This window comes from Eriocheir sinensis, chromosome 26 (assembly GCF_024679095.1).
Source record: "Eriocheir sinensis breed Jianghai 21 chromosome 26, ASM2467909v1, whole genome shotgun sequence".
NCBI classification, from domain to species: domain Eukaryota; kingdom Metazoa; phylum Arthropoda; class Malacostraca; order Decapoda; family Varunidae; genus Eriocheir; species Eriocheir sinensis.
The window spans coordinates 19,719,602-19,731,302 of NC_066534.1; the positions used below are offsets into that span (position 1 = coordinate 19,719,602).

At 45.0% G+C, this 11,701-nt stretch overlaps 1 protein-coding gene and 1 long non-coding RNA gene across 4 annotated transcripts; one reads left to right on the plus strand and one right to left on the minus strand.

Annotated features, from left to right (window-relative positions):
• Window positions 1-1,185: 1,185 nt before the first annotated feature.
• LOC127003872 (uncharacterized) lies at window positions 1,186-4,918 on the minus strand. The gene is made up of 2 exons (XR_007757459.1): window positions 3,706-4,918; window positions 1,186-2,255 (listed from the first exon to the last, which is right to left on the minus strand). It is a non-coding gene; the product is annotated as an uncharacterized LOC127003872 (long non-coding RNA).
• On the plus strand, window positions 2,681-10,946 carry LOC127003871 (uncharacterized). 3 transcript variants are annotated; one of them, XM_050870977.1, is made up of 7 exons: window positions 2,681-3,128; window positions 6,588-6,751; window positions 7,316-7,518; window positions 7,965-8,159; window positions 8,785-8,868; window positions 9,804-9,968; window positions 10,315-10,946. In XM_050870977.1, the coding sequence occupies exons 1-7, from the start codon at window positions 3,124-3,126 to the stop codon at window positions 10,471-10,473; spliced, it is 975 nt and encodes a 324-aa protein (XP_050726934.1). In that variant the 5' UTR covers window positions 2,681-3,123; the 3' UTR covers window positions 10,474-10,946. The 3 variants fall into 3 exon arrangements, with proteins under 3 accessions (XP_050726934.1, XP_050726935.1, XP_050726933.1); XM_050870978.1 differs by lacking the exon at window positions 2,681-3,128 and adding an exon at window positions 5,065-5,238; XM_050870976.1 differs by lacking the exon at window positions 2,681-3,128 and adding an exon at window positions 5,066-5,372.
• Window positions 10,947-11,701: the final 755 nt, after the last annotated feature.

Genomic DNA, 11,701 nt, shown 5'->3' on the forward strand with positions numbered 1-11,701 from the left:
ATTTAAGCGGTGGAAATCAGTTTCCGTTTGACTATTTGCATTAAATCTCACTAATTTTACTTTATAATACAATTAATGTTAAAATTGTACAAAATATGTAGAAAATTATTAGAAATTCCACCATAAATGCAAGAAATGCATTAATTGGGCTAATATCGGTAAAATAAGGTTAAAAATATCCAAAAACGGGCCTAAAATACATCCTAAAAATTACCCTAAGTCATAACTACTCGGAAAAGGCCCCGGAGAAAAACTGGAAGAATATTCTGTTAATTCAAACAAGAAGAGTCTCCGGATCAGTGCATTTATTGAACACCTTTTACAGATACTTCAACAACTGTACAGTATAGAAGTTCTTTGAAAGCACAAGAACTTTCTTCATTAAGTGTCACCTTGTTTCTTTCAGTTGTGATGCTCGGTGGACTCTGGATGGGTTAGCCCTGTCCTCCATCAGGTGTTGAAGCCCTCCAGCAGGCAGCACGGAGACCTCCTGTGCACACAATGGAGAGACAATCCGTCCGTCCGTTAGATTTCAGGAACGGTTTGTTCGGGAGAGAAAGGAAGATCTTAGTCAACTGTAAAAATGTTTAGCATATATATGTACTGAACTTAATAGAAAATTTGCATTACAGTTAGAGTCATAAGCCATGAACTCTGTCATGTATGCAGAAGATGAAATAAACTTTAAAGACACTAGAATGAGTTTTGTTTACACTAAACGCACTAGAATGAGTTTTTTTTTTACACTAAACGCTCGCAGTCTTCCAACGGAGACACTTTGAGGTATTATGGACTTCGTAAGATTTTGAGGACCTGTACATATGCAATTCAAAGCAGTTATTACTGCATATCTAATAAAGTATTGATGGAGTTTGCATTACAAGATCACTTTTCAAACAATATCACTTTTCAAACAATAACTCTTAAGATTTTGAGGACCTGTACATATGCAATTCAAAGCAGTTATTACTGCATATCTAATAAAGTATTGATGGAGTTTGCATTACAAGATCACTTTTCAAACAATATCACTTTTCAAACAATAACTCTTTACCATATAATTTTTAGGACTTCTAAAAGTACATTTACAGTAGATCTTGCTGCACAATATTTATGACTTTTCAGTTCACTATCTTAATTTCTAAAGACTGATTATATTTTATAAAAGTATGTAATTAACAGATGAACAAGCAGTATATGTTATTAACCAGGCCAGCTGCCCACAGTACATGACAAGAGTGAGAAACCTATCCCTGTACAACAAATTATTTAGAACAACACTGTTGGGAGGACAACGAAGGGGGATTGGAAATTAACTTGAGAAGTGGAGTACACACGCACAACAATCATTGCAAACCCTGATCACAAAAGAAAACAAAATCAGGGAGAGAAGAGGAAAGGGATGGGGAGCTCATGGTAACCTTGAGGAGACATGACAGTCAGTGCAAACCCTGAACACAGAAAGGAACTCAGAGAGAAGAGGAATGTGATGGAGATCTTGTGGTAACCTTAGTAATATGAATAGCAACCTGCCACTATCCCTGACGAAAAAGTATAATCAGTTTATCTTGCCAGTCCTAACACATAGTTCACAAACTTGGCAGTGACCTTACAAAAGATCTAAAGAGAAAGCCTAAAAAGCACACTGAGAAATGAAGAGAAAAATGCTGGCTATAAAATTTAGAATCAACAAGAGATCAATATGGATTAAAGAACAAAGTATGAAGAAATCATTGTCTCTAAAGAATAAGAAATGGACTTCTGGAGGTCATATGTGTACAACATGTGACAGCTGGACAATCTAATAGGAATTAACCCCTTGACTGGGTTTCCTACGAGAAGACATCACCAAGCTATAGGAATGGAACAAAAAGTAGCAGCTTAATTTAATGAAGAAAAATGTAAAGTCATGTACCTTGGGAGGGGAAATCCAGCACACCAATACCACATGGGAAACTCTACACTATCCACCACAGAGTCAGACTTGGGACTATGTTACCAAGGCTACAAGTGAAGGCCAAATCCATGCCAATCGCAACGGACGGGTTAAGAATGACATCCCAAACAGATGCTGTGCTAGTTCATAAACAGTAACTTGCAACTAAACTGGAGCTGTTGCGGTTGCTAGTAAAGGCCTCTCATGGGACACAAGCTGCTGGAGTGGCTCTGGAAGGCACACGGCTGATGGAGGGAGGCTGTGGCTGGTCTGCTTGGCTCCTCCAGGCACTCTTCCTTCAACATCTCACCATTCTTCCCTTGCCATGTGAAAAAGGGAATGTGAGAGTATGCACTTGATGGTAATTATATTGCTTAACACAACACTAAAACAAATACACAATTTCTTTTTTAACTTACAAAACCATTAGAGTAGAAAGTAAGTTTTTATACAATAGCTTCCTCATAGTTTTGGGATACTTTACCATTATGCAGCATCATTTCTCATACATTTTGCCTCGCACGCGCGTAGGCCTACCTGTTGACTATTCATTCATGACCTCACTACCACTCACTCTCACTCGTTTCGTAACCGGGAGAAAGAAAACCATGATCCAACCTCTTTCCATTATAACCCCCCCCCCCCAAAAAAAAAAAAAAAAAAAAATTGTACAAAACACATCTAATATGAAAAAAAAAAAAAAATGGCAATCAACAACAACAACAAAAAAAAAAAGTTAGAATTTATCGTTAATGCGACGGGAGGAGATGAGCAAGGTCATACGCAACCACAACGTTACTCTTTACTGATGAGCCTGTCGACCTAACAAAATGGGGTCCTTGTTTGTTGTCATATACCATAGATTGCTGGCTGTCATGTGTGTAGATCATAAACTACCCTTATGTGAATGGAGTCATACACTGCACAAAAATAGCTCTTAATAATATCAGCCAAATTTCCTCATCAACTGCAAAAGTGTATATTGACGCCCGGTAACTTCCTCGTCCTCTGCAAATCCCTTCCTCTTACGCATAAGCACGCAGTCAGCTCGTAAGGAAGGGTAGTGACGGTGCTGGGTGGTGTGCAAGGAGTCTAGAGATCCCTGGTGATGCGTTCATTCAAATTCTCGTCCTCTCCACGTTAAACACCTTCCTCCTACTTATAAGCGATCAGTCACCTCTTCAGTTATGCGGTAAGGAAGGGTACTCGCACGCAGGGTAGTGCGGGAGGAGTCTAGATATCGTTGGTGGTGTTATTTCACGTTCTCGTCCTCTACATTAAATACCTTCCTCCTACTTATATAAATACAGTCTTTTCTTAAGTAATAGGGTAAGGAAGGGTACTAACGGTGCTGGGTGGTGTGCAAGGAGTCTAGGGATCGTTGGAGGTGCGTTCATTCACATTCTCGTCCTCTGCATACTAAACACCTTTCTCCTACTTACAAGCGTACAGTCACCTCTTAAGTACCGCGCTAAGGAAGGGTAGTCACAGGCTGGGTGGTGTGCAAGGGGTCTAGATATCGTTGGGGGGTTGTTATTTCACATTCTCGTCCTCTCCACACTAAATACCTTTCTCCTACTTACAAGCGTACAGTCACCTCTTAAGTAACGCGGTAAGGAAGGGTAGTCACAGGTTGGGTGGTGTGCAAGGCGTCTAGATATCGTTGGTGGTGTTATTTCACGTTCTCGTCCTCTCCACTATAAATACATTCCTCCTACTTATAAGCGTACAGTCCTTTCTTAAGTAGTGGGGTAAGGAAGGGTACTCACGGTGCTTGCTGGTGCTGGAGGAGTCTAGATCCTTGGTGGTGCTGAATCAGTCGTCACGGCTTGGTGTGTGGCGGCAACGATCTGTTCTTTACCGCGGCCACTTGGATCGTCCACAAGGAATCTCTAATCTGCTTGGCCTCAGCTCAACCCGGACTCAGCCTGTCGTCTGGGAGGGGGTCACGAGTTACACAGCAGCCGGCACACGAATGGGGAGACTAGAACCTTGAACACGGAGGTCACATTCGTCGAGGGGCTCCGAGGCTTCACTGTGCTAGAGGGACCAACTTCTGCGCCGGTTTCCTCAGTGAGACTTCGAGGCTTTAGTTGGTATGATTTGCAAACTAAAAATATTAATGCATCTTACGAATATATATGGATATTCCTATGTTTGTAGCAGCGATGTTTACAAATTTCTACCATCAATATACCTTTAGTCATTATCTCCGTGTTTTACTTCAATTGTATAATCGTATATCAAAAAGTTATCGAGGAATTGAATGAGTAAGTAAACGACTGAACCACTAACCTCTGCAACTCTCACATACGCATTGAACTCCTCTCCTTCCTCAGCAACACGTACATATCTAACTAATAAAAGGGTCGATAGATCACGCACACTTTTTTCCATCAACTCAACACCTTACGACATCCTGGGCCTTAATTATTACTTCAAACCTCTTAACTTACCCTTCAATACCCCTGAACTACCGAATGGATAACTAATGAACAGGCGGTACTGAGGTCTATAATCTTCAACGTGTCGGGCGCCCATTACGACTATTTCCCCGGGCCACAGAGAAGACTTGCTGGGTTTCCATGGGTGATCCTCTCGTTTAAGATGATGAAGTTGTGCAAAACTATCACTAGGATCACAAAACAGTCCATGAAAATCTTAAACTTTTGCCAAATCACCACTAAATCACTGGACTACTAGCTTACTACTAAATTGATCGGTATATCGCCGGGCTACTAAAGCAATACTAAATCACAAAATCACTGGACACGACCCCTCTACGACCCTTCCACGTAACTCAATACACAGATTCAATACTTGTAGGCAATGGATTATAGCTTCACTTTAATATTCATAGAGCAGTATAAACAGTACAACTTGTTTTCAGAATATTTGGTTGTCCTTATAAATGAGTCGAGATATAGATAGATATATTGATTGATTGATTGATTTTGATTGATTGATTGAGAGAGAGAGAGAGAGAGAGAGAGAGAGAGAGAGAGAGAGAGAGAGAGAGAGAGAGAGAGAGAGAGAGAGAGAGAGAGAGAGAGAGAGAGAGAGAGAGAGAGAGAGAGAGAGACACACACACACACACACACACACACACACACACACACACACACACACACAGTACCATAACCTGAGGGCGAGGAGGAAGCTGTGAAGGACGAAATTTTGCATCTCTTTTCCTGGTCGGCGCTGGACGTGGCGGGCCCCAGGCGGCGAGGCGTTCGTGGGCCGCCCAGAATAACTTGAGGAGCCAGCAGCGGGGCGGGGCAGGAGTGAGCGGCGTCCCCGTGGTGAGTCCCGCTAACCTGAGACGTAACTGAGGACGTAACCATAGTGCGTGTTGGGCGGCGTCGTGGGCGTGAACGAGGGGCATCGACTGAGACTGTGTGGGTCAAGTGATGACTGGCGGCCCCTCTGTGCTGGAGTGAGTTGACTGGCTGCTTGAGTTTAGGACAAGTGACATAATGTTTTTTTTGTGTGTGCATGTCTATCTGTCTTTCTATCTATCTATCATTGTCTCTATATGTCTATCAATCTATCTATCTTATCTATACGCAGCTTTACTTGAACACGAATGAAATGTTTCCTTGTAATTTGTGTTTGGCCGCTGTTCTGCATCCTCTTAAGTAGACAACTGCCTAAAACCTAATGACATAATCGCGTCGAGTGCTGGGAGGCAGCGTGTCCGCCTTCCCTCCGCCCTTCCGTGAGTCACGATATCAGAGGCCGTGTCTTTCTTTATCATGCAGGGAGAACTTTGAAGAGTCTCTGCTAAGTGTTATATACGTAATGCAGCAGCAGAAAAGGGTAACTGGAGGCTGTGGAGGTAAAGGGCAGCGTGTAGGCCTGTATGTAAGGGGCGGGCGGCACAGCGGCGACGACCTGGAGGGGAAGCGCACGAGCCATAGGACAGTAGGTGATGGTCTTCCCACAGCCACGGAACACCTCTTAATTAAAGGAACACATGGACGAATACACAGCCTCCCTCATCCACCCTCGACGCCCCACCCACCGGCCTGTCCTCCTCGCCCTCCCTTGCTCGCTAGTTTCAACACACTTCTCACCCTCGAAGTAACAGTGTCTTTAGTGTAGGCATCTCAAAACATTGCCCATTCTGCGACTAACACAACCCGCGCTCCTGTGATCGGTAACTTTCCGTGCATACCATCTTGAGCATCAGCCTCGCGACACACTTGTGACCCTCGGGGCGGAGGATAAAGTTGCCAGTGCTCCCCGCCGCCTGTTCAGTGCAGGGAGCGACACGTCAACACCGCCACGTGCACACTGACATAACCTCGACATGTGCGTGAATAGAGAATGGAGAGGTGAATCGTGTGTGTGTGTGTGTGTGTGTGTGTGTGTGTGTGTGTGTGTGTGTGTGTGTGTGTGTGTGTGTGTGTGTGTGTGTGTGTGTGTGTAATTCACCCCTCGGCCCATACTATAGGAGAAGAAGGGTCAAACTACCAGAAGGGTCATAAAACCACCCATGGAAACGCCCCAAACTCTTACGAAAGCCTTGTCAAATGTGAGCTTGGGCGCCGAAATGTATAAAATATGACCCAGTGACTCTTGAAAGGCCTTGACCGCCCCGTTTCTGCCCCTGATTCTTCTTGTTAGCGAGTTGATTCTTCCTGCCCAGAATGTCTAGACGCTGCCTCAACGAGCGGGGTCACTGGAGGCTGCTGGCGGTGTGGCTATTGGCGCTGACGGTGGCTCTGGGGATGCAGGCGGCGGGGCTCTCGCAGGCATCAGAGACAGCCTGCGGCCTAGTCACCTGCCCCGCGCCGGAGCTTCCCTCGCGGCGTGAGTTGTGGCTTGGTCTTCTTCTTCTTCTTCTTCTTCTTCTGTTGACCTGTATCGCTATGTATCGCTTCGTAGGTTCTCCCCCTCATGGTCCTCACTTCTGCTTTTTTTGGCCTTCGTAGCGGCACTCCCTCATGCAGCTCTTCACCAGCTGGGTCTCTTGTTTTACTCCTTTTCTTTCTTTCCTTTTTTTCTCTTTCCTTCCAAGATTTCTGTATTGTTCCTTTTGCTTTTTTGGTCTTGTTTTCCTCTTTTTCTTTCCTTTTTTTTCTTTTCATTCCAAATTTCTCTAATGTTCTTTTTGCTTCTTCAGTATATACATTTTCAAACAAGTATTCCCCAGTGATGTCTTCTTCTTCTTCTATAATATATGGTTGGTGCAACCTTACACTTATTTACACTTTATTTTTTAAGGATGTGACAGACTTCAGATGCAACGCAGTCAAGCTACCACCAGGGTCATTAAACTACACCTGGAAATGCCCCAAAACTCCTACGAAAGCCTTGTCAAATATATGAGCTTGGGCACCGACAGGTTTAGTAATACGGCTCTTTACCCCGCAGCCGAGGTGGAGGTGCTGGTGGAGGGGCCGCTGAACGAGAGGGACGAGCGGCTGATCGAGTGGGTGAGGGCGGGGGCCGGGGGTCACCTGCTGCCGCCCTCCGCCGCGCCCTACGACATCCCGGACAACAATATCGGCAACTGGAAAGGATCTGACGGCTGGATATTCTACGTCAGCCAAGTGGAAAAGTACTTCGGGAAAAAGGTATATAACGCAATGCCACACACTTACACTGGATAAGGCTTTCGTACAAGTTGTGTTAGTAGTTTTATGAGCCTAGTGATAGTTTGACGAGACTTCTGCCCCGTGAACGTGGAAAATACTCATGAGAACCCGAATAACCTACTCTATGGGCCTGGGAAATATTTGTTACGAGTATACAGGAGCTGGGGCCATATTCTTAACCGTGAGCTCCCACTACGACTATTTCTCAAAGCCACAGAGAAGAGTGACCGGGTTTATATAGGTGTTTTTCCCGTTCAAAATGTAGAAGCCGTGTAAAACTGTCACCAGCATCACAAAGCAGTTCATGGAAATCCTAACAACTTCACTGCGAGGCTTTACAAATTGGAGCACAGAGGCGCCGATACGTCTGAGAGCACAGGTCCTGGACAGCCGATTTCACGTGGTGCGCGGCGTCTCCCCAACAGGAGGGCGGGTTCTTCGTGGAGGCGGGGGGGCTGGACGGGTACATGCTGTCCACCACGCTACGCCTCGAGCAGCAGCAGCGGTGGGAGGGCCTCTTGGTGGAGCCCCGGCCAGACATGTTCGAGCAGCTGCTCACGAGGCACCGGAAGGCTCACGCGGGTAGATTCTGCCTCTCGGAGAAGTCCTATCCACACAAGGTATATGTTTGTCTGTGTCTGTCTGCCTGCTTGTCTGTATGCCTGTCTGCTTGTCTGTTTGTCTGTCTGTCTCTAATGACGACCCTGATAACTGATGAACACTATTATCCAATTTTCAAACACAAGAGAAGTCGCTGCTACTCACCTTTGAAGTCTTCTTGTGACCATCATACGTGGGTTTACCTGGAAAGAAACACTCCAGTCATTAATAAGAAGGGTTTAACTTTATGCATGTCAAATTTAATCACTCTGGCATCACTCCTTAGTCAGCCTATACGAACTTCTCAGAGCACCCTCGTATCTTCGCCCCACAGACAAGTATACCTTCAGCTCTACCTTTCACGGACGAACTTTTCAGCCCAACCTCGTATCTTCGCCCCACAGACAAGTATGCCCCCAACTTTTCCTTTTGCAGACGAACTTTTCAGCCCACTCTCGTATATTCGCCCCACAGACAAGTATGCCCCCAACTTTACCTTTTGCAGCCGAACTTTTCAGCCCACTCTCGTATATTCGCCCCACAGACAAGTATGCCCCCAACTTTACCTTTTGCAGACGAACTTTTCAGCCCACTCTCGTATATTCGCCCCACAGACAAGTATGCTCCCAACTTTACCTTTTACAGACAAGCTTCTGGATGAGCCCCGACTACTCCAGGGGCGACGTGGTGTACAGCGCGCTTGGCAGTCAGCTCTTCGAGAAAGTCAAGGTGAGCTGCACATTTAATCGTCTGTTTAACATTATCTAAACATTTAGGCTGGTATTGTCAGATGCTCCCACCCCTCACACCGACTATTTCCAAAGGCCAAAAAGGAGGTTAATCGAGTTCTAATGAGTGTTCTTTTAAGTTCACGGTACAGAAGAAGGCTCAGACTACCACCAGGGTCATAAAAGTACCCCCTAAACTCCCACGAAAGACTAGTAAATTACGTGTTCTTGGGCGCAGAAATGTTTAAAAATATGGCCCTTATACACGAAGCCCACTGATAATACTGCACAACGAAAGGTGAAAACATTAATATACGTACTGTTCCAATGCTTGCGTGGTCATGTAATATACTGTTTGGTTGTGTTTGTAGCAACGCAGCTCGTCTCTTTGACATGATGGAAGCACTTTTACACGGAGCGTTCTTATGGCAATGAGTGAATGAACCAATAGTGATGAAAACAGATATATGAAGTGTTTTAATACTGGACCAGCCACGCTAGACATTCCTGAGTGCTGGAGGGTGCGACTGATTTGTTTAGCGAATCTCGAACTGCCGATGATAAGTGTCTCAGTTGCTTCCTCTTTCTTTTTATGGAGTAGAGTGGTACGATCTCTTATTATGATTTTTATATCCTTTTTTACGACTTTGTAAATATGTTGACTTAACTCCGTGGAACTCTAACGCCTCATTGAATTGTGTGTTTAGATCCGTTTTCCAAGGCGTGGTTAATTGGTTTTGTTGATTTTTTTATATCCTTTTTTACGAGTTTGTAATATGGCGACTTAACTCCGTGAAACTCCAACGCTTCCAACTAATTCCAACCCAAAAAGGAAGTTAAAAAGCCATACTAGCCACATGACTGTCAATAATTACTAATATGACCTTTGAAGAATCCAGCGATAGTGTTCTTATGTTCTTATTTCCCGTGCCTTAGCCAGAGCAGAGGGAGCGCGGCAGCGTGGTGAGCGCCCTGTGCCTCCCGCTGGCCACGCTGCTGCGGAGCCTCGGCAGGACCCACGTGGACCTCTGGGTGCTGGACGTGGAGGGCGTCGAGTGGGGCGTCCTGGACCTCTTCCCCTTCCACGAGTTCACCGTTGACGTGAGTACAGACAGACCGACCAACCGACCGATACAGGCAGACAGACAGACAGACAGACGGAGGGACGGACGGACGGACAGATAGACAGAGGGACACACACACACACACACACACACACACACACACACACACACACACACACACACACACACACACACACACACACGTACATGCACGCACCACCACCACCACCAACAACAACAACAACAACAACAACCAACTCAACCAATACAACCAAAATAACAACCCGACGCAGCTCCTCTCTGGCCTTAAAAAATAGCCATAACAAGAACCCGAACCGTTTGACATTACCAATCTGATACTCACCGCCTCATCCTCCCTTCAGATGCTGGCGGTGGAGCGCAAGAAGAAGGGGGCGGAGGATCGGCGGGGGTTCATCAGCATGGTACAGTCTAAGGGCTTCACGCTGGCGGCGAGCATCGTGGAGGACTTTGTTTTCATTAGGAACAACTCAGAACTCGCGCGCCTGGCCAAGGAGCGCTAGAATATGCAGCTGGAGTTTGCGGTCCACAGCTAATGAGGAAAGAGAACAGATTGACAAGATGCAGAGGGCAGCTACAAGGCGTTTAAGCTATACAGAAAGACTAGAAAATAAACTGGATTTGCCAACACAGGAAGCAAGGAAAATAAGAGGTGTCATGAGTGTTATACGAATGTGTGAGTGGGAAATATAACAACAACAGGTCCGCTAAGTCAACTTCAGCGCTTAAACAGACATATAGAAAGTCGCGAGTGTCAAAAGTATGTGAAAAATAGTGTTAAGGATGTAAGATTGTTAAAAGATAATGTGTGAGTGGCAGAAAAGAACAATAACGGGTCCCCTAAATCAAGTGCAGTGCCTAACCAGACGTATAAAAAGCCGAGAGAGACAGAGGTATATGCAAACAAAAAGGTGTTGTGGATGTATCGCATAAAGTGACTATATACTATTTTTTCAATCCTAAAAATAAAGTCAGGTTAAACTACATATAGACGTTTACTTATTCACCGCCATTAAAAGAGTACAAAGATGCTTGATTTTCTTTTTCATAACGCTTGACCCACAGCAGTGATTGTAGAATTCCGGGATGGAGCTACAGCACTACTACTACTACTACTACTACTACCAGTAATAATAGTTTCGCCCTTCAACAGTCAATCGGCAACTCATCATAGATACTCCTGTTAATACAGTTCTTAATATTTTCCTCATCCTTCCCCTCCTCCTCCTTCAAGTCCAACCTTCGCCAAAGTGGTCTATTTTTTTTTTTTTTAAGTCTCCAAACGCCCGCCGTATAACATTTCATACTCAGCGGATAACCATCGGCAGCTTGGGACAAGGCGTCACTTTACACGAGACGCAGCATGAGCACACCCCGAGCCAAGGCCGTGTTGAAGGGCGGGGCATTAAGAGCCTAACAAGTCTAAGGTTGATGTGATTTGTTTACCAAGGTCTCTGGGTACTTGCTCCTTAATTAAAAGCCATATGCACAAAGATGAGAAAATTCCATTGCCAGATATGACCCTGCTACAGGTTATGAGGAAATGAATGAGGGAAAAAAATGTGAAAGTCCCTCATTGTTACGTGTTCGTTCATAGTAACCGGTCACCTCATCGTCACCGTCATCATCATTATAAGTCCGCACAAAGATGAGAAAGTTCGATTACTATAGGTACGGCCCTCTTACAAATCATGAGGAAAGGAACGAATGAGAAAATAAAACAAAAAAGTC